Source organism: Muntiacus reevesi, chromosome 10 (genome assembly GCF_963930625.1).
Source record: "Muntiacus reevesi chromosome 10, mMunRee1.1, whole genome shotgun sequence".
Taxonomy (NCBI): domain Eukaryota; kingdom Metazoa; phylum Chordata; class Mammalia; order Artiodactyla; family Cervidae; genus Muntiacus; species Muntiacus reevesi.
Genome location: NC_089258.1, coordinates 74,246,993 through 74,267,457, shown reverse-complemented (window position 1 = coordinate 74,267,457; position 20,465 = coordinate 74,246,993). Strand labels below are relative to the sequence as shown.

At 44.0% G+C, this 20,465-nt stretch overlaps 1 protein-coding gene across 9 annotated transcripts; it reads right to left on the bottom strand.

Moving 5' to 3' along the window:
- Positions 1–2,054: 2,054 nt before the first annotated feature.
- Positions 2,055–17,720, bottom strand: LETM2 (leucine zipper and EF-hand containing transmembrane protein 2). 9 transcript variants are annotated; one of them, XM_065947546.1, is made up of 12 exons: positions 17,666–17,718; positions 17,208–17,317; positions 16,852–16,992; positions 15,928–16,008; positions 14,275–14,728; positions 13,556–13,699; positions 10,849–10,986; positions 10,239–10,439; positions 8,950–9,069; positions 5,518–5,631; positions 3,419–3,511; positions 2,055–2,432 (listed from the first exon to the last, which is right to left on the bottom strand). In XM_065947546.1, exons 4-12 carry the CDS (start codon positions 15,972–15,974, stop codon positions 2,379–2,381), a joined length of 1,365 nt encoding a protein of 454 aa, XP_065803618.1. In that variant the 5' UTR covers positions 15,975–16,008; positions 16,852–16,992; positions 17,208–17,317; positions 17,666–17,718; the 3' UTR covers positions 2,055–2,378. The 9 variants fall into 9 exon arrangements, 8 of the variants coding, with proteins under 8 accessions (XP_065803618.1, XP_065803617.1, XP_065803623.1 ...); XM_065947545.1 differs by having other exon boundaries at positions 17,208–17,434; positions 17,666–17,693; XM_065947551.1 differs by lacking the exon at positions 17,666–17,718 and adding an exon at positions 3,054–3,155 and having other exon boundaries at positions 2,055–2,462; positions 17,208–17,652.
- Positions 17,721–20,465: the final 2,745 nt, after the last annotated feature.

Here is a 20,465-nt window from a genome sequence, read left to right as displayed (position 1 = left end):
ACTGGAGGTGACAAGGAGATCTTTAGGTTTTAACACTATAGAGCATTTACTTGATATCACCGTTGTGACCTGTAGTGACTGAAACAGAATTAGACGCGGCACAGGTGCAGGTCCACACGTGCCAAGCCACCAACACCTTTCTGCTGAAGCAGAATTCTCAGGGTGTGAGATGGGCCAAGTCTGACATCACCAGCGGGGCTGGGCTTTAGAAAATGCCTACAATTATACTCGGTGAGATTATTAGCAGCTGGTGCAGCCACAGTAGATGCATTTGTGGGGAAGAGCAGAAAGCAGGGCAAGGAGACAGGCTTCCACTTCCTCAGCTGTTGGGACCCAGATGCGTGGGGACCTGAGTGTTGGAGCAAGTTCTCTCTAGGTTGGCACTTAACAGTATTTAGAGCCATTTATGCTACACTACCTACCAGATGTCTGTCCTGGTGCGTGGAAATGATAACGTTTGCAGCCCGCACCAACTAGAGGTTTAAGTGTCTCGTTCCTCTGAGAGATCGGGGGTCAATTAAGTGTGGTGTTTCAAGCTGACCATATCCATCTCTCCCCAACTGTTGTTCGGTGACCTATTGATAGCTTGAAGATTAGCTGTGTGGGAGTATTTACATCACAGCTTTGCAAGGCTACAAGTCAGGGCTCCCTCCCAACCACGCCCCAGAATTGGCTGTTAATTTTTTTTCTTTTGAAACCACGCCACACAGCATGTGGGATCTTAGATCCCAACCGGGGATCGAACCCAAGCTCCCTGGAGTGGAAGCAGAGAGTTCTAACCACCGGACCATGTGTTAATCATTTATCAGAACACCACTAGCTCAGTCTCAGCAGTGGACTGCACCTATAACCATCATGGGACCCACCAGTGAAGTGAGCTCTCTGAGCAACTATCAGAAGAAGGGGAAGAGAGGTGTATCGAGGGTCTCAGATGCCTATTTATGAAGCAAACATGGGTGAAGTCCAGCTGAGGTCCGAGGTGACCAAGGCCCCTTTCCCATTCTGCTCACGGGGAAAGCCAGAAAGAGCTGTAGAGCAGCCCCACAGCACCCAGCTGCAACAGGGTTGCACAAATGAACGAGCTAATCCCTTTCTCACATGCAAACCCTTGAAATATGAACTAATTAAAATAAACACTCATCATTTTAAAAATGGGAAAATTTACTGTGAATCACCTTCCGAGGCCAATGGCATGGAGCTCCTCAGCAGGACAGGACATGGTGAGGCTTGTCCTCTGGCGGAGGGGAGGTTTAGGGAAGGTTTTAAAGTGCATTTCCTTGCTGTCAAGCGCTGATAACATTCCTCTTTTAGATGACCCCAGACAGGTTGATTTGAGTTTTCCTTGGTTACATGGATAACCATCTAACTGCCTTCAATTCCACAGCAAGTACAGAAATCTAATTTCTGCAGCTGAAACACCTCTTCCTTTCTAAGTACTCCCCAAGGGAAGAAGGCTGGTGGTCAGCTGCATGGTGATCGATTTATTATTAAGGTTTTTCAGTATGGACAACACTGAAGATAGCCAACATAAATATCTGAACATAATACCTGTTCCTGGGTAGTATTGGGATTGTATCAGACTCTTAACAACCCGTGTGTTTGTGAAAGACAAACAGACCAGAAAAACACACACACCCAGCACAAACAAATGGTTCGGTCTTAAGCCCTTAATTATGTTTCCTAGCAAGATGGAGGCTAATGGAAGCCATATGTGCTGGAGGAGTGGCGGCCTCCCAGATCCCTGCAGCCTCTGCGGGCCCGAGGGGGGCCGCCAAGTCTCTGATTGCCAGTCTGTTGAACCCATCTTCTTCTCCAAGAAGCTTTTTCTTCTTTAGATCCGGGAAGACCTAACCAGGGACTTACATCCATCCCGTCTCCAAAGGTACTTTGTTTCCAGGGCACTGTTCCTACTGATGTGTGTGTGTGCGTGCTCAGTCTGAAAAAGTTGTGCAGGCACTGAGAGCGTGAGAGTGGCTGCGCAACGCTCGCAATGACTGACTTTGACGTTTCCCTAGTTCCTACCCGGGTTACCGAGCTAGAGGAGACTAGGTGTCTTAAGGCATCAGGCTGATTCCTTCGTGCAAAAAAATTTCCTCTCTTAAAAGAACGTGAAGTTGCTCAGAAACAATATGGCAGGTGGGCCTTACACAAGGTCCCGTGGGATGACATAATGCTACAGAGAACAGGGGCTTTGCAATTAAATAGTTTTCCAAGTGATCCGTCAGTGGTCTTGCCACTGACATCATCTGAACGGTTACAAGGCCTCAAAAGACCACCCTGAGGGCTAAATGACTGATCTTCTATCTCAGGGACGTCCTTCACGGATGCCACTGCTGAGGGCAGCAAGCCAGAGAGTGAGCGCCATCCTTCATGTGTCCTTATGCTCCATTCGAGCTAGCCTTGCTGTTCTGGGTTGTCTTTTCTGATTTTGCCTGGAGTGTTGGGGTACAAAAACATAAGGGCTTTAGGGACTGGTCACAGTGAGAGAGAAGACATGCAGACAGGCCTGGGTTAAACACTCGGGGTGCTCAGTGGCTCCTCTTTGGGGCTCGAGAGCCAGCAGAGCCACCCCACAGCTCAGCTCTCCTGCGACCCCCTACTGTTCACTGCCTCCTGCTTTCTGCTCTCGCTCCCAAACGGGAAAAGTGGATAGATAAGTAATTTCTAATTTACATGCACTTCTCCTAAGATTCTTAAATTGCTTTCCTGCTAGTATTTCCTGACATCTGAAGCCTGTGTGAAATACACAACATATGGGAACTATTTCCATCTGGCGCAACAGAAAATAAGAATCTGCCTATATTCTAATTAGCTTCTAGACTTAACATGTTTAGTTCTGAACCACGATTGCATTTGTTGATATATATATTTGCTTTTGGATCACTCAATTTTTTAAAAAATGTAGTGGTTATAAGATGACTGAAGTTCAGCCTACAGTTTCCTGTTTGGAGGACACAGAGAGAGGGTGTGGTGTTTTGCAACTGTTATAATTCTAGATTCTCACTGCCCCTAAAAGCAACTTGAGGAAAAGAGTTTCCTTTTTAGAAATGTACATCTTCTTTAGCAGAAGTGATGGATTCTTTAGGTAATGAAATAGACTTTGATGGTGGTATGAGTGATGATGTAACTGACGGCAGCTGTATCCATTCTTCATCCTTAAACATCAGAGCTGAGTTGGGTTACTGACTTAAGACACAAGGTATACTGGAGCTACAGTCACACTGCCATGACTACCAGATCCTTGAAACAACTACTGAATGTCTGCCACAGGACTCAACAGGCAAAATCTGGAACCTAAATGCATACAGCCAGATGCCGAACTTTCTTAGATCAAGTAGTACCCAAAAATAAGTCCTTATTAAAGGACACCAATGAAATTAACTTCTTGATTTTTTTCATGTAATCAAAAGTGTCTCACCTTAGTTCCCTTCAGTTGAGGTGCTAAACCGGCCCTGTTCTCTTTAGATTCAGGGGGAGTGGGTGATCCCAGGGGAATATCTGTCTTTGGAGCCTAGGGAGAGAGATGTTTTATATAAATTAAGCTGTCTGCTCCTCCTGAAACTCAAAAGCACTTCTACCTTAGTACTTTTCAGCACAATTTGCTTTCCTGACTTCCTTTCTGGGTGAAATAGGCAGTATATGTCTCTGAAATAGCAACTTAGTATTATCTTTTAACTTTTAAGCACTCTAGATACAAAAGTTGCACTCTAATCAGAGTCTGATATTTAAAATCTTTTGTTATTAGGAAGCTACTTATTTGCGATTCTGATCCTGTGCTCACTCTCAAAACACACACACACACACACACACACACACACACACACCAAAAGTTGCCATTTCTCACTTAGGCCTCAGTTTCTGCCAGCATTGATACAACTTAGTCAAAACTGACATCTTTGGTGTCATTTTTGGTGGCTAGTAATAAATGATTTATTCAAATGAAAGGTGTTACTTAAACAGAAGTTCCTGCAATACCTGAAGATGGAGGGAGGGAGGGAGTGGTATTTTAGAAGAGCTAGCTAACCTGTCTTCAACAATTATATTAATTACGCTTGAAAAGTAAATCACTGCTCTTTGGAAGTAATTTCTTCATGTACTTTGGAGGGAAAAGGGCTATATATATCCAAAACTATAGTATATTCAGTTTCATGTCTCAGTTCTCTTCTGAACCTAGCATGCTACTTGTTTTTGTACATGTGAAGAACAGAAGTTTAAAAGCATGTATTAAAAACAACAACAATAACAATAAAATGCCTAGGAGCCTGTCCTTTTGTCCCTAATTCCCAGGTAGTTTTTCTTAATAGTACTTCTTTTTCACCTTTTGGCGGGGGGTGGGGGGTGCGGGTAGGGGGCCCCTGTGAAGCAAGTGGGATCTTCATTCCCTGACCAGGGATAGAACCCAGGCCCCTGCATTGGAAGGCCAGAGCCTTAACCACTAGACGACCAAGGAAGTCCAATTCCCAGGTATTTCTTAACAATTCCAGAAAGCAACATCTGGATCAAGAGTTTATAACCCTCTAGAATCATTCTGAAACTCAAATTTAGCTCTGAGACATTTCGCTACTCTAAGACTTCCTTGCTACTGAGAGCAGTCTAAGAAGGACAATCAACTGGTCTGTCTCAAAGAAAGAGTAAGAACTCAGGAGCCTGTTAGAACATGGTCTATGCTCCAGACTTTATCTCCTAAGTCTCCCTAGAATGCTTCTGGACCAAGCCAAAATCCAGATCGGTTTCTGAAAATTTGGAAAAGGAAAGCAAGATGGTGTTTCCTGAAGAACATTTTTCATGTTGGATTTCATGTTTTCCTTGGCTTGCCCAAGGAGTCGATAGCATAACCAAGATTCCAAATGACTGGTCCTCATTCCCGAGCATTTGGTTCCATCCACTCGGCCACAAGTGCAGCCTCTTCTCTCGTGGGCCCTCCCTTCTCACATGTGCAGCTTCTGAGTCAGACGTGAAGCCACAAAGCAGGGAAGTGAGAGGTCCCTTCTGATGGACCCAGAGCAAGATGCTCTAGTGATTGGGCCAGTCCTGGGTTCTTCAGAACACCAGGAGAACAAAAGCCACTGAGTTAAAGGCAATCACAAATAATTAAGGAAATGGGCTGAAGGGAGACAAAGGAATTGTTTATTTTCTAGATTGGCCATTCACCACTTAAAAATTAATAGGAATCTGGGCAAATAAGACAGACAGGAAAGAACAGGAACCATTCCATCTCAAAGGAGAAAGAATGGTGAGGAGGAAAAAAACTCTAAGAAGACTAGATACTTAGAAAGAATAAAGCCAGACTCCTAATAAGAAATCAAATAAGACTCCTAAACACAGTAAACAGCTCTAAAGCTACAGGTGGTTTGAGTGATTTTCATTTTTTAAAGGAATTTTTAAAAGATCTTAAAGCCACTGGGGCAAAATTCCAAAAGATAAGCCAAGAGAGAGGCCTACTCTGACTGTAAGAGGAGGCGGGTTTGTGAGCGGCCCTGGCCGAGGGGCCCGGGTTCCCACTGAGCCAGGACTCACCTCCCCACTGAGCGGTATCTCAATGGGCTTCGGCTTCACATCTATCAGGTAGAAGGTCCGGGACAGCAGCAAAAGAGAAGGCGGGACATTCTCCTTCAGGTGGAGGTCCTGCCACTGGAGAACGGGAGAGGGATGAAGCATGACAATCACACCCCGTTTGATGTGACCCCCGCCCCCTGCATCTCCTCTTCTCTGGTCTCATAGCCCCCCAGGCACACGCTGAGTACTAACAGCAAGGACAGGGGCATGTCTCCTGGCTGCTGCATCCCTGCTTGGGCCCTACAGCCCCTCACAGTCAGAGAGGGAGGTTCAATTAACCTCTTACACCAACCATGGATCAAAGGAGATATCTTCAGTATAAAGTAGATAAATGTAAAAGATTACATCAACCTCATTCATAACTAAAGAAATTAACATTAGAATGAGATGTAATTTTTCAAGCTCCAAATTGGCCAAATTTTGGATAGGGGCATGTGTGTAGTCACTCAGTCATGTGAGTCTTTCTGACCCCCATGGACTATCGCCCACCGGCTCTTCTGTCCATGGAGTTCTCCAGGCAAGAATACTGGAGTGGGTTGCCATTCCCTCCTCCAGGGGATCTTCCCCACCCAGGGATTGAACCTGGGTCTCCTGCATTGCAGGCAGATTCTTTACCTACTGAACCACCAGGGAAGACCATAGATAGATAGATAGATGCACACAAGACAAAATTCAAAAGGTAAATTACTCTATTCTCTAGCTACCCTATTTCCCTCCCTGGAAGCAACCACTGGTACCAGTTCCTGATACAATCTTACAGCGATATCCTATGCGTATACAAATATACATTTAGGGACTTCCCAGCACCAGTGTTTCCACTGCAGAGGGCGTGGGTTCCATCCCTGGTCAGGGGAACTGGGATCCCACATCCCTGAGGCATGGTCAAAACAAAACAAAACCTCAGTGGTAGCCACAACACTTGAGCCAATAAAATATTAACAACAAAACCAAATATACAATTATATGTTTATCTTTACACTAAGGGTGATATATACACACTTGTCGTTTGCTTTCTTTCACTGAAGTATCTTGGAAATTGATTTGTACCAATAGATGTAGAGCTGCCTTCTTTTTATTTATTTATTTTTTGGTCACACCATACAGTGTACTGGATACAGAATCCTAGTTTCCCGACCAGGGATCAAACTCATGCCCCCTTCAATGGAAGCACAGTCTTAACCACTGGACCGCCAGGGAGGTCCCAGAGCTGCCTTCTTTTAAATGTCTGTAAAGGATTCTATTGCTGGAAATGCCATAATTTATTTGATTATTGTCCTAATGAACTTTAGGCTGTTTTCAGCCTTTTGCTATCATAAATGGTACTGCAATGGATAATCTTTTAGGTATGTCATTTTGCATATGTGCAAATTCCTAGAACTGAAATTTCTAGGTCCAAGTAAATGCATTTTTAAATTTTGGAAGCTGATGCCAAACCTCCATGCAGGGTTTTACCAGCACTCCATGAGTGCCCCTCTGTCCTTACACCCTCCCCAACACGGGGCGTCACCCACCTCTGACCTTTCCCAAGGTAACAAGTGCATATGGAATCTCATAGTTTTAACTTTATTTTTTCTTTTGAAGTTAAGACATTTTGTAAGTTTATCATTTTTAGCTTTTCCTTTCTATGAGATGTCAGCGATATCCTAACACAGGATTTTGGGAACAGTAATCCATAGCACTGAAGATTGTATGGTTGGCTTAGTTTTCTCACTCCCTTGAAGGGGGATTGTAAAACAACACATCCCTCCAACAAAACAATTTGACAGGATGAAGTCACTTAATACCCTACATGCAGGAAATAAATGATGTTTAAATACCCCCTAGAACATGCTCCCATTCCAATCAGAGCAGGTGTGACATGGAAGAGGAAATCGCTACCTGATGTGGTTCAAAGCCACCACAGTGGGTCCTAGCCCTAAATAATTTGTGCACACTCCATAGCACTTATTTTTCCCAGCCGTGCCAGACCTTAGCTGCAGAATGCCAGACCTATAGTTGCAGAATGCAGGCTCTTAGTTGAGGCATGGTGGCTCTTATCTGTGGCATGCATGATCTTTAGTTGAGGCATGCAGGCTCTTAGTTGAGGCATGGCGGCCCTTATCCGCGGCATGCAGGCTCTTTAGTTGAGGCATGTGGGCTCTTAGTTGCAGCATGTGGGATCTAGTTCCCTGACTAGGGATTGAAACCTGCATTGGGAGTGTGGAGCCTTAACCACTGGGCCACCAGGGAAGTCCTTCCACAGCACCTTTTACAGTACTGGGAATGAGGATTGTAACAGGAGTCACTACTTTGTTTTAAAGCACTTAAAACAGTTTAAACGCTCCGTTAAAATCCACTGTTTGGGAGAGAGTACGTTATCAGAGGGGAATCTGCTACAAAGCTAACACTTGACCCTGGTTTGGGGCATGAATTGGGAAAGCAGCCCCAGAAGGTGCAGGCCTTCAGGGGGGTTCACCCGGATGACAGGCCCTGTATCAGAGCTTCAGTTCGGGGCCCTCATGATACCCAGAGGAGGAGGCACATTGGAGGGTAGTCCCAAGACTTCTGTCCCTTGTGTACCTAAGCCTTCTCCCAGTTACTCAATTAAACATTAAACTCTGTGTTGCCATGAAGGGATTCTGCAGATGTAATCCAAGTTTCAAGTCGGTTGACCTTAAAATACGAAGATGACCCAGGTAGGTCTTGCCTAATCACATGAGCCCTTAAATCCGGAGCTAGAGGTTGGGTGAGAAGTTCACTGCAGATGGAGAGGCTGGAGGGGCTGAGAGCGGCCTGGGGCTGGGAGCCAGTGAAGAAACAGGGCCCGCACTCCCACAGCTGCAAGGAGTTGAATTCAGCCAACAAACTGCATGAGCTTGGAAGTGGAATCTCCCCCATGGCCTCCAGAAAGGAAAACAGCCTGCACTTCTGACCTGCAGGACCCGGAGCTGATCAGCGGGTGTTACTTTGAGCGGCTAGGTTTGTGGTAGTGTGTTAGCAGCCATAGACAACTATTTAACAGAGTAGCGTGTTGCAGTCAAAAATAAAGCCAGCTTCTTCAGTGGCCCACGGCTCTGTTAAAGAAGGCCAATTAGGTAAGATGGCAAGGCAGAAATTGAAAAACAGGCCTGAAAATGGGAAAGAGGGCTTCCCAGATGGTTCTAGTGGTAAAGAACCCTGCCTGCCAATGCAGGAGACATAAGAGACACGGGTTCAATCACTGGGTCAGGAAGATCCCCTGGAGGGCATGGCAACCCATTCCAGTGTGCTTGCCTGGAGAATTCTATGGACAGAGGAGCCTGGAGGGCTACAGTCCATAGGGTTGCAAAAAGTCAGACATGCCTGAAGCAACTGAGCAGACACGCCAACGGGACGGGAGAAAGTTCAGCGGGGCCCAGGAAAGCGGCCACTTGCCTCTGTGAGCTGCTGTCTCAGCTGCCCCTCAGTGAGACCCAGTGACAGCATCCCTCGGGCCCTGCAGGCGGCTTGGAGCTCCGACACACTCAGGGCATTCACCCCTTCCTTGGCAATTACCTGGGGGAAAAGAAATAAAAAACCCGGAAGGAATGGCATCAGGTCCTTTGGTCCCAGTTTTGCCTAATCCTTCAATTCCCACAAGTCAGGGGAAAGGCAGAATCAGCTAGCTTTCCCACTCTGTCCCCTGCACTGTCTGCCACAAATGCCAGGCGCTCAATAAAGCCAGGTGACCTCGAGGTGCAGTGGTGGAGGTGAAGGGAATCCTGCCAGCGGGTGTGAATAATATCAGAAATTTACAGAACTCCACTGCCTGACCCCGAGGTGTTTCTCCCTCTTGCATTGCCTTGCGCCTGGTTGTGACAGCTCCACTCCACTTCCCTTTCGTGAAGACTTTAAGACTCATTAGAAAAGCATTCCATTTGAAAAGCTTTCAATGTACCATTTGTTGCACGTCTCAGCAGTGTTCCTCCCCCAACCCCCTAAGAACAGCCCCAACTCCCTGGGCCTCAAAACTCCCTCAATAAATAACTTAACACAGTTTCTACTTGGTATGACCCCAAACTATGGGACTTCTGGGACCAGGATTGTTTATTCCACAGTTTTGAAAGCAACCACTGAAATCTAAATGGGGCCAATGGGATCCTGCCTTCTCAGTGCTGGGAATCCTGCTCCCTCAGGCATAATGCTTTTAAAGCGGCTGATTCAGATTCAAGAAACATTCTTTCCACTTTTTAAGGACACTAACAAGTAGTTACAGTCCCATGGTGCCCTTACTCCAGAAGATGTTGGGGTCCTGCCTTCCCTCCATCCTTGCCCACCCCTTCTTACCAGGGCTGCTCACCAAGATCCAAGCCAAGGAAGCCCAGGGCAAGTGTGGGGGGCAGCGGGGGAGGGGTGGGAGTTGAGCACTGTCCTTGGCAGTGTGATCTGTTCCCTGGGATCTACTGAGTTGCTGTTCCTTCCCCATGGGTCCTAACTGGTTTTGATTAGCCCCAGCTAAGACATCCAAGCTACTCACTGCTTACAAGATCTTCTCAAGAGGCCGACAGGCAACCTCGAAAGTGAGTCATCAAGGTTCAGGTTATCAGTGGTTGCTCAGACCACTCGTTCTGCCAGAACCAGCCTTCAGGCAGACCTGACAGAAGGCAGTGCACTTTGTCACAGAACCACCCTAAGACAGTCCCCAAGGCCTGGCTAATTCCCTCCAGCTGTAGCTCAGCTCTTACCTCATCATCTGCTTTTATAGACTTCAGCCTCATCAGTAGCTGGAAGCGAAGCAGATTGTTGGTTCCAAAGGACTGCAGTTCCAGCAGTTTGCAAAGGGCCACCAGCTGAGGTCGGTCGAGGTGCTCCAGGGTCAGCTGATCCTCAAAGAGTTTGGAAAATTGAACTATCTCCTTGGTGCTGGGCTTGTGGCCTGTCTGGACCTAGGCAGTGGGACACAGGGACTAATAAAAACCTGCTTCCTGCTTAAAGAATCTTCCCTGTAGACCATGTGAAAGATGCCAAAGCACTTATGGATTCTATCTTAGGTCTGGAAGTGGGCCCTGACTTACAAAGAGGAGTTAAAAAAAAAAAATCTGTCAGAAGTCAGCCTAAATCAACTGAACAATCAGGAGAAGTTAAAAAGTTTGAGTTTCATTGTACTGTTTTTCTAAGCAGTTATTAACATCTTCAAAGCATTGATGGCTTTAAGATTGGTTTTCTGCAAACTCCCATAAATTTTTGAAATACTGTATTTCTGTAACTGAGATATTTGCAAATTCAGAGATCAGGCACAATCTGGAAGCTCCGTGATGACACGAAGTTGTCTGGTTTTATATAAAAGACTGACACCTGTTTGACGTAGGAGGAGAACTGGGTTGAGGCGTCCCCCAGCTGGGCCCTGTTCCTCTTTGCCATTTCTGTAATCGTTTCTTGAAGGAATTTCGCTAGTTCCAACTTTGCAGCCATTTTCTTTCTCTGTTTTTCTTCCTTCATGATGGAAGAGGAAAGTTAGAATTAATCCTTCATGATGACAACTTGGTAGATAAAGATGAGAGAAACATGCCTGTGGTGCTGTTGCTTGCCATCTCTACTTCACGAATGAATATTCTTATTAGACCTAATTCAAGGAGTTTTGTGAAAACCAGAGAAAATTAAAAAGTAGCCTCGATTTGCAGCTTGTCTCCTTAATCTTACCTTTCTCACTAATGCAATCATCATAAATATTGGATGGGTTCAAAATAGGGCCCTCAGGGGAAGCCTTTGTCACTATCTCTTAACCTGGTGCAAACCATCTAGGTCATTGGTCAAGCGGACCCCTGGTCTGAGGGACCCCAGATTTTCCTTGGCCATAAACCAAATTAGGAAATTAAGCTAATGAAGTTTACAGGTTAAGAAGAAAACAATTAATTACAAGATAATGAAATGCTATAACAGATATAAACAAAGCACTACGTACAAGAGGATTTAAATGCATACTCTTAAGACATTACGTTAACCACTAATTCTAAATCCTTGTTCACCATCAGAGATATAGTGTGGTAGTATTTTCAAAATAACCATGATCAGGGTGGATACAGAGGAACAGGAATAAATGTGTTTTATATACATATATATATATATTACATATATATATATATTCCCCCCTTAAGTTGCCCAAGAGATTCTGACAAGCAAATCATAACGATCATTGTTTTTTTGTTTTTTTTTTTAGAAATATCTTAGAAGAATCAGCCCCCTAGAATCACACAATGGCAATACCATCATTAAAACCCATGCAGCCATCAATTTCATTCACCTGTTTATTGAACATCCACCGTGTGCTAGGTGCTAGGGTAAAATGGGCAAAAGCAGGTAAGAATTCCTGCCCTCAGGAAACTTCTAGTCTAATGGGAGAGACAAACATTGTCAATTAATAATAAACCGGTAATTCCACTGCTGCTGCTGCTAAGTCGCTTCAGTCGTACCGGACTCTGTGTGACCCCATAGACGGCAACCCACCAGGCCCCTCCGTCTATGGGATTTCCCAGACAAGAATACTGGAGTGGGTTGCCATTTCCTTCTCCAGGTAATTCCACAAATTAATCTAAAAGTATATCAGGCAAGTACCATGAAAGAGAAGTGCATGGTGCTGGGACCTTGTGTAAGCAGAAAGCTAGGTACTCATGTTTACTCTCTCGCTCTCTCCCTCTGATCATCAAACAAGGCAAAGGAGAAAGTATTTTCTAATACTGTGGCCATGATATGTATGTGCATATGTTCAGGAAACATGCAATGTTGAGGAAAGAGGAATACTTAGATAAATCACTACCTCATCCCCCACCTCTTTCTGCATTCACTAACACATTCCTTGGGGACTTCCCCCGCAGGTCTGTGGTTAAGATGCTGCACTTCCACTGCAGAAGGTAAAGGTTCAATCCCTGGTCAGGGAACTAAGATCTCTCATGCCTCATGGTGCAGCCAAAAACAAAACAAAACAAAAAAACCCCACCACATACACCTTCCTTGGAATCCCATGGTATTAATCCTAGACCCTGACTACTTTAAACGTAAGTAAACTAATTTCAAACCACTGCCAGGCAGTTAAATATTGCAGTTTGATTCTACTCTTTAAATCTGTCTCAAACCCATCTTCAAGGTTTTGCTCCTGATGAAGCTTTTATAATTCAGGTTTTGTCCTCCCTCTCTCTCTCATGCTACTATAATAACATTCCAGCTGATTCTCATTTGGCTCCACCCTCTTTAATCCTTCCTGCCAGCAAATTGTTTTCCTAAAATATAGCTCTAATCATGATTGATTAGATGATTTAGACTGATCTAAAATATAGATCACTTTTTTTTCTCATCCCCTGCTTTGCATTCACCTTCCATCAATCACCATAGTCAGTCTAAACTCCTGAGGGTGTCAGATACTTTCCAGCCTGACCCCAGCACACCATGTGAGTCTCATCTGCTCCCACGGATCCCCTGGTATTCCCTGCTCCAACTACAGAGGGCCAGTCGGTGGTCTTTGATTATGTCACACACTTTTATACTGTTAAGGCATCTTAAACGCTAGTCCTTCTATCAAGAATGCCTTTCAAACAGTGTGGTGAAATTCTACTATTCTGTAATCTCAAGTCCATGGTCACTACGACAGGGAAACATTTCTCAGTCTGATTTAAAAATTGCCTTCATTGTTCTTTCACAGGGCGGAATCCACGCCTTCATCCGTCTGTCTGGCAGAGTGGCCTAGAAGGAGAGGATGAAGGAGGGGCTGCCTTGGTTGGCCAGCCCTTCACCTTTACAATGGCCATCAGAGGAGGAGGAGGACACCCTCTGCTTGGGAGCTACTCATAGGCACGCAAGGGTCTGGTCATCTAGTCACAGTTAATTTTTGTGTGGCCAAAAAATAAATTTAAAAAATAATTTAAAAAATTTTATAGGGGAAATAGGAACGGGGGTCAGGAGGTAGCTGGAGATCCTCTCTACCTTCTGCTCAATTTTTCTGTAGACCTAAAAACTGCTCTTAAAAAGATAAAACTCTTAATTCTTTTAAAAGCTTTCAAAATCCTCATACCTTTTTGGATTCACTTTCAAAAGTTGATGGCAACATCTCTGGGAAAAGTTTCAGAAACACTGGCAATAACAATTCCATGAAGGGGACGATGATGAACACCATGAATGGAACCAGGCGGAAGAAATCAGCACAGGTTCTCAGCAGCTAAAGAATTAAAGGCAGATGCAAATATCCATTATTTCTGGCCATGGCAAAAACAAAAGTCTGCCTCAGTTCTGCAAGCATTAAAAACCCAAGGCAGCTATTTATAAAATGGAAAGGCCGGATTTTCCTCTGTACCTTAGCTCAGAAGTAATGTTTATGGGATATCTTCAAGGAAATCTATGACAATCAAAACATATTATTGGCATCTCTGAGCTTTCATCTAAGTCAGTACTTTAATAACATGGTATCTGTTAAAATTGGTTTTTCAAATGCATATACTTAATACATTAACAGCAGTTTCTACTCCAGATGCACATATCAAACTTGAAGCCTCTCAACTCCTTGGAGAAATTAGAAAACACAATTATAAGCATTCCATGGGCAACTATACACGTATTTTAAGAGCCCATCTACAGATGTACAGCGAGTCAGTTGCAGATAGGTCAGAAACTGGTTCTCACCGTGAATTACTATTCCTACTCTGGGATTTTTTTCAGAGGGATTTTTTAAAAGTTGGTTGACCAAAAGTTCGTTTCAATTTTACATTTTCTTTCTCAAATATGACTCTTGCCTACCCTTCTTCTCTCTCGTCTGGTCAGCACCTGTCCATGCAACAGCCTCCAAACCATCCTGGCAGCAACTTTTGTGTCAATCCAAAGCAAATAGAATCCATTGTAATAATATTTCAGTTCATCCATAATTATCTGTCTATAAGATCGCTTTCCTTCCTCAATCGTCACGCCTGCTTCTTTCATGGGCTGAGGGCTTGACACCTGAGGCTTCTTTGCTGTTTGTTCCTGCTGATGTTTACTGGGGACATCCTGCGACCAGCAAGTCGATGTGTGCAGCTCTTGGAAGATTTTGGCTCGTAAATGAAGTACTTTATTGCCTGACTGACTTGGATAGGAGTACTTTCTGCTTCCATAGTTCTTCATATAGGTTTTGTTTGAATGGGAATCTGGCAAGTGAAGAAATGCAAATGATGGGAAGTAAGAAGAACTGGTAGGCTGGACAAAATGGCTAGGGAATCTGGAATAAAGACCAACAGCCTCTGAGTCAAGCACATACTATTACAGAATGAAAGAGTAAAGAAATAAATATTTTATCTGGTAAAAATAAAACAATCATTTTTAAGCTTGCATTTTTCAAAGTTGATGATGTTCATGAATGAATGACATACAACTTTTTAGTCCAACTGAATAACAGTATGCTTTGTGGGTGAATGATACACTCTATGAGAAATATTAATAAGTTAATTCCTAAGGATAACTGTTGTGTTACAACCTAGAAACTCTGTGACTATTAATTTAAAAAGCAAACATTTTTCCATCTGGGGCTAAGTCTGAAAGTTTTGTCTCTATTATCATTAACCAGGTGGAACACCTGTGTTTTCAGCTACTCTACTGATGACAGAAATATTGTTTGAATGAAACATTTCATGGTCCCTGTGGGGACTAAACAATCACATAATACTGCTTTGTCTATGCAGTGCCCAGGGACTCCTTCAAATAAGGAGGACTTACAGCTGAAATGTCCTTCACCTAAGACTCCTAAGGAATGTTGGGAATAAGAATTAGAATTAGGCTCCCTAGCCAGGGATCTCTACATTCCAATTTTGCAACAACTCACAATCTTCAGCTAAACTGACACATCAGATTGTTTGAAAATAAAAATAAGACCCAGCTAGGTAAAAGAAAGTTTCTGGCAAAGAGATTTCTTTTGGCATAGAAGTGGCTTTTTCCATTCCTTCAGACTATTTTTGCCAAGATAAAGCACTTTTTGAATGGCCAAAAGGGAAAATGTACAATGTATTTGGCACACAGTAAGGTCTCAGTGAATATTCTTTGGAATAAGTAAGTGATAACAGGCCTTACTGGGACAGGTATAAGCCCTAGGATTGGCTTGCTTGCCAGCCATTTTACTCCTTTTTACATCTAAGGGCTGCATGTAACATTCATCAGTTACAGTGGTGTCACTCTAAAGCCATTACATTTTCTATCTTACCTGTTCCACACTTTTACAAAATTACTCAGCTTGAGTTCTAAAGCATATAGAAAATCAAGGGTAAGTTTAAATACATTAAAATGCCTGCTTCCTAAAAGCCAACACAATTAAAACCGAGAAAACTTTAATTGTGTACTGAGTCTATCCTTTTACATGTATCTTTTCCATCTAGAAAAATAAGGTTCATATAAATAGTGGAAAGAGGAGGGAATCCCAAGGCTTACCTTGTCCGGGCAATAGCTAAGACTGTTTTATAACTGTAGAAGGCCATATTTATATTTCACTCAATGAGTCGACATAGAGACCTGGGCAGAAGGAGTAAGTAAACAATTCAGTACCTTAAAAACATATCATTTATTCAGATACCAGGATTTAAGTGTTATAAACTACTTCAAGTGTAGAAAATTTGCATATTTTATTCAAAGCGTAAAGTCTCCCTCAAGTTCATTTCCAATTTCACTCTTCATTTACACCAATCAGGAGTAATATTTTCTTAGCCCTAGATTTGAGAATGGTACTTTTAGATCCCCACATATAGAAATGATCTCTAATACGATGATGTTCATATGATGATATGGTCTTCAAAGACATTTTGATTTCTGGTAAATAGTAGTTAGTAATTTACTTGAATGGTTGCCAAGTGTCTAAGAAACTGATCGAGACACACTTATTTGTAGCCTAAAATTACAAGTAGACAGTAAATTTTCAGCATTTGTTTTCAATTAGGTTTTCTTTTTACTTGGCCAAGCTGCTGCCAAGCCTTTAAAGACTGAAAATACTCATCAGTGAAAATATGCAAGGTACGTACTAATAATTCAGAAGTGGAGGAAGCCTATTTTCCTATGCTAAGGATTCTCTAAAGAGCCCAAGTGACAGTCGCTCAGTCGTGTCTCTTTGCCGTGTCTCTATACAGTCAATGAAATTCTCCAGGCCAGAATATTGGAGTGGGTAGCCTTTCCCTTCTCCAGGGGATATTCCCAACCCAGGGAACGAACCCAGGTTTCCCGCCTTGCAGGCGGATTCCTTACCAGCTGAGCCACAAGGGAAACCCAAACTGAGCTTTAAACCTTTAAATAAGCTTTGCCAAAATTTTTGACCACCCTACTGGCACTTTTCAGCCAAAGGCAGCAAGAGAATTGGTTTCTCACACTGTCAACTCTTTTCCTGCAGCTGGGAAAGGAGTTCCAGTCCCTCCTGGTCGGAAACCTCAACCATAGAGCTGACGTCTTGAACAAGAATTCAAATGATACTCCAGAGCATCTGGACCCAGACCAAGGGCATGTCGTCTCCTGTTGGAGGAGGACAGTTAATCTGCTCTGAGCAACCACTTCCCAGGAGGGCGGGGCCGAGACCGAGGCGGGGCGGGGCCGAGGCGGGGAGGGTCGGGGTCGGGGCCTAGGCGGGGCGGGGGCCTAGGCGGGGCGGGGCGGGGCCGGCGGCGAGCCCCGCCTGCGCTTCCGCACCGCCCCTCCAGCTCTCCGGGGCCCCAGGCTCCCCGGGTTACCTTTGCCTCTGATTCTCGGTGACACGGGGGCAAAAGGCGCCCTCGGCTTCCCCAGCAGATGGCTTTTGTGCCCCTTGTGCGTTGGTGGGCTGTGTTTGCTGTGGTAGGGTCTGGGGAGGGGGAGAATCTTTGCTTTTTTGGAAAGGGGATGGTGCAGGCAGTGGGACCACGAGCTTTGGCGGTCCGAGTTTATGGAAGGAAGGCGAGGAGCATCGGGGCGCAGGGTGCTGAAAAGAAATGAGGAAATGAAGCACAGAAGGAGCGGGGGATGGAGGCTGAGCTCAAAAGTTGAGGCGCGGGTAGGGGACCGAGGTCAGGGGCTGAGGAGAGAGCGGGAAGATGGGAAATCTGGGTGCCGATGGGAGGAGCAGGATACGGAGGGGAGCGGGCTCCGGAGGAAAACAGGCGGGCGCGGTCCACCGAGTAACAGCCTGAGGACTTGGCCCGCCCGCCCCTACCTCCTCCGGCCGGCTCCCGGAACGGCTGCCTCAGTCCTCCAGTGCCTTCCCAATACCCCTCCACCCCCGGCTCCCCCAGCTAGAAGGGCCAGAAGCCAAGTCTCTATGGCTCCACCTCTTTCCTCCGCCATCACGTCACTGTGAGTGACGACACCACCCGCCAGTCAGCTCGCAGATTCTGGGGCGCGAGGGCGTCCTTCGCGGTGGCAGCCTAGGAGGCAGCGAAGTCCAGTTCCCACCGTCGAAACGACTCGTCTACGGGGTTTTGTTCAAGGAGTTGTCTGTGCTGGGAGGCTCAACCCTGCCTGCCCGTCTTCTGTAGGCTGTGGATTCACATCCGTCCGCTCTCCCCCACCGCCAAAACCCTTTCTTGAAGACTAGATGGAAGAAGCTCTTATTCTACCAGTAGCGTAATATGCCTGATAGTCGCCATGGTAACCATCTGGGAGTCACCAATTACATCACTTCGAGTCTCCCCTTCCACCTTCCAACTCCGCAACTGCGGGCGGGGAAAAATAGCAGGGAGAGGGAATGGCAGAAAGGGCGGGAATGGTGAGGAAAACATTCCTCTCCTATCTCTAGGGTCAAAAACTGGAATATTGTGAAATCTGCATATGGAAATATGAACTCCACTAAAGAAAACTGCTTTATTAATATTCTCCTAGCAAACACTGTTTATGTTCAATAGTGTAGAAATCTCAGTATTTAAAATGTATATTATAGTAGTTGTGCGGTTACATTAGCACTGCAAGTTTGGGGGCACTTCATTTCCTAGGTTGGGGAACTGAGTCATTTTTGGAACGTGAAAGATGTAAAAATGTTTTCTCTCCCCAGTTATCTCTACCCATCCATTTTATCTGACTCTAGAAGGAAAACACAATTTTGGTGGCTCTCCTTTGAATAACACCAGACAGGAAGGAACCGCTTTCACACGAAGGCTTCTCTTAACATGTGACTGACCACAAACTTTATTCATCTGGGCTGCGCATTTGTAAGAATAAAAGCTGACGGGTATAAAATTTAATTCTTTAAAAAAAAATGAAGGCAGCTTTTAATCCACAAAGCTTTTTTTTTTTTAGCTAATAACCAAATAGATCAACTATGTTAAATGGGCAAAACTTTTCGGTGTGGCCACTAGAGGGCCCATTGTGCATGTCTGATAGCCAACTTTCCACATAAAGGCTTCCCTTCATGGTCTCTTGTTTTCTAGAATTAAAATCTATAAAGCTTTGGTTTCTGTACCTTTCTTTCCCTGAAAATTCCCAATGGTAAATTTTGAACTCTAAAAGGCTAGGTAGGTACACTTTTCACATTAATTTCATAAATTAATCACTGCATTATCATGCACATGTACTTTTCTGGAAAAGATCATAAAAGATGCAAAAATATTCCTCTCAGTTCCCTGGGAGACATTTTATACCGGGAAATTATTCTTATTCATGCATTGTATTCATTTACAACCAGGCACAGTGAAAATCATTAAGTATTCATAAACCAGACGAGCTATTCCAAACCCAGTATTTGAAAGATGAGCTAGACTTTCTACCATGGCCATATGTCAGCAATCCCATTTTAAAAAGGAAGGGTTAAGAATCTTCCTTATTGAAATCCATTGGTTCAAAGCAGTGTCTGCCTTCTGTTACCAGACCTGGTGGTTTTTTTTTTTTTTTTTTTTTTTACTTTCAGGATAAGTTATCATGTAATGAGCTTCTTAATATAATCTTCAGAAGAGAAAAACAATTTTTTTCTCCCTAACCTTGGCCCTGAGAATTGTAAATTGCTTTCTTAATGAGCTATTTGCTTACTTTCTATGAAGAAGAGAAAGCATGCTCTGAACCTCGTTTGATGCTAAAAATAGAAATTATTATTTTTAAGTTATTTCTCTAAATATGGCTCCAGACCAAATATTATTGACAATATATATCTTATGCAGGAAAAGACTGTGCATTTACTTCACATAAATTTAAACTCTTGACAGCACAGCTTTAGAAGCAGATTAAAATAAAATCCCTGGGAATAATTTTCCACATTCTCCTCAAAGGGACAATCCAAGTGTCAGGCCAAGGAAACGGCTTATCAACAAAGCAAGAAAGATACAGGAAGATGGAAAAGAAGATGGAGGTAGAAAGGATCTTAGGAAAGAAAAAAAAAAGACCAATTTAACCTCTCTTTCCAGGAGGTAGAATCAAACATTTGAAATAAGTTCACAAATCCCCTTTGGAGATTTGTGTTCTAAAAAGACATTTAAAACAAAGAAAATGTGCTTTTATTGATTCATTTAACTTCTGGTATCACAAGCATAGCAACCACACAAGTATAGGTGTATAAATAGTTAAGGATAGTAATGGAGATCCTAATTCTGAATATCGTAATTTAGCATTATTAACAGGGTGGTTCTTTTTAAAAACGAATCCATAGTTAGTAACCATGAAAATCATTGATATGTAGGACTTTTTAAATTTCCTGTTTAAGTGGTATTTACAGAAAAAGATAGCAGGAATTGCCCGTAACAGTACCAAATAGGTCCCGCACTGTAACGTCGGTGGAGAGTCTAACGTCTAGTGGGTGATATGACTTCATGATTCTCGGAACCGAGTATTGGTTTCCTCATCTCACTGCCTGTGTTTCCTTTGTACATTCACGTCTGCGCTGCCGCGTCCTAAGTCATTATCCCCAGGCCCCAGGAAATATCACCAAACCGTCACACTCCTGCAAGACTCGTTTACCGTGTCACGCACCTGAGACCTTCTATTGTTTCACATAAGTTTCCTAGCATGGGGGTGGGTGGGTGAGTGGATAC

Coding starts and splice junctions, on each gene's coding strand:
- LETM2 (XM_065947551.1), bottom strand. CDS start 15,974: ATGGCCTTCTACAGTTATAAAACAGTCTTAGCTATTGCCCGGACAAG. Junction 14,729..15,927: donor TTAGCTATTGCCCGGACAAG/GTAAGCCTTGGG, acceptor TCTTTATTCCAG/ATTCCCTAGCCATTTTGTCC. Junction 5,632..8,949: donor TGAGACAGCAGCTCACAGAG/GCAAGTGGCCGC, acceptor CCCGTTCTCCAG/TGGCAGGACCTCCACCTGAA.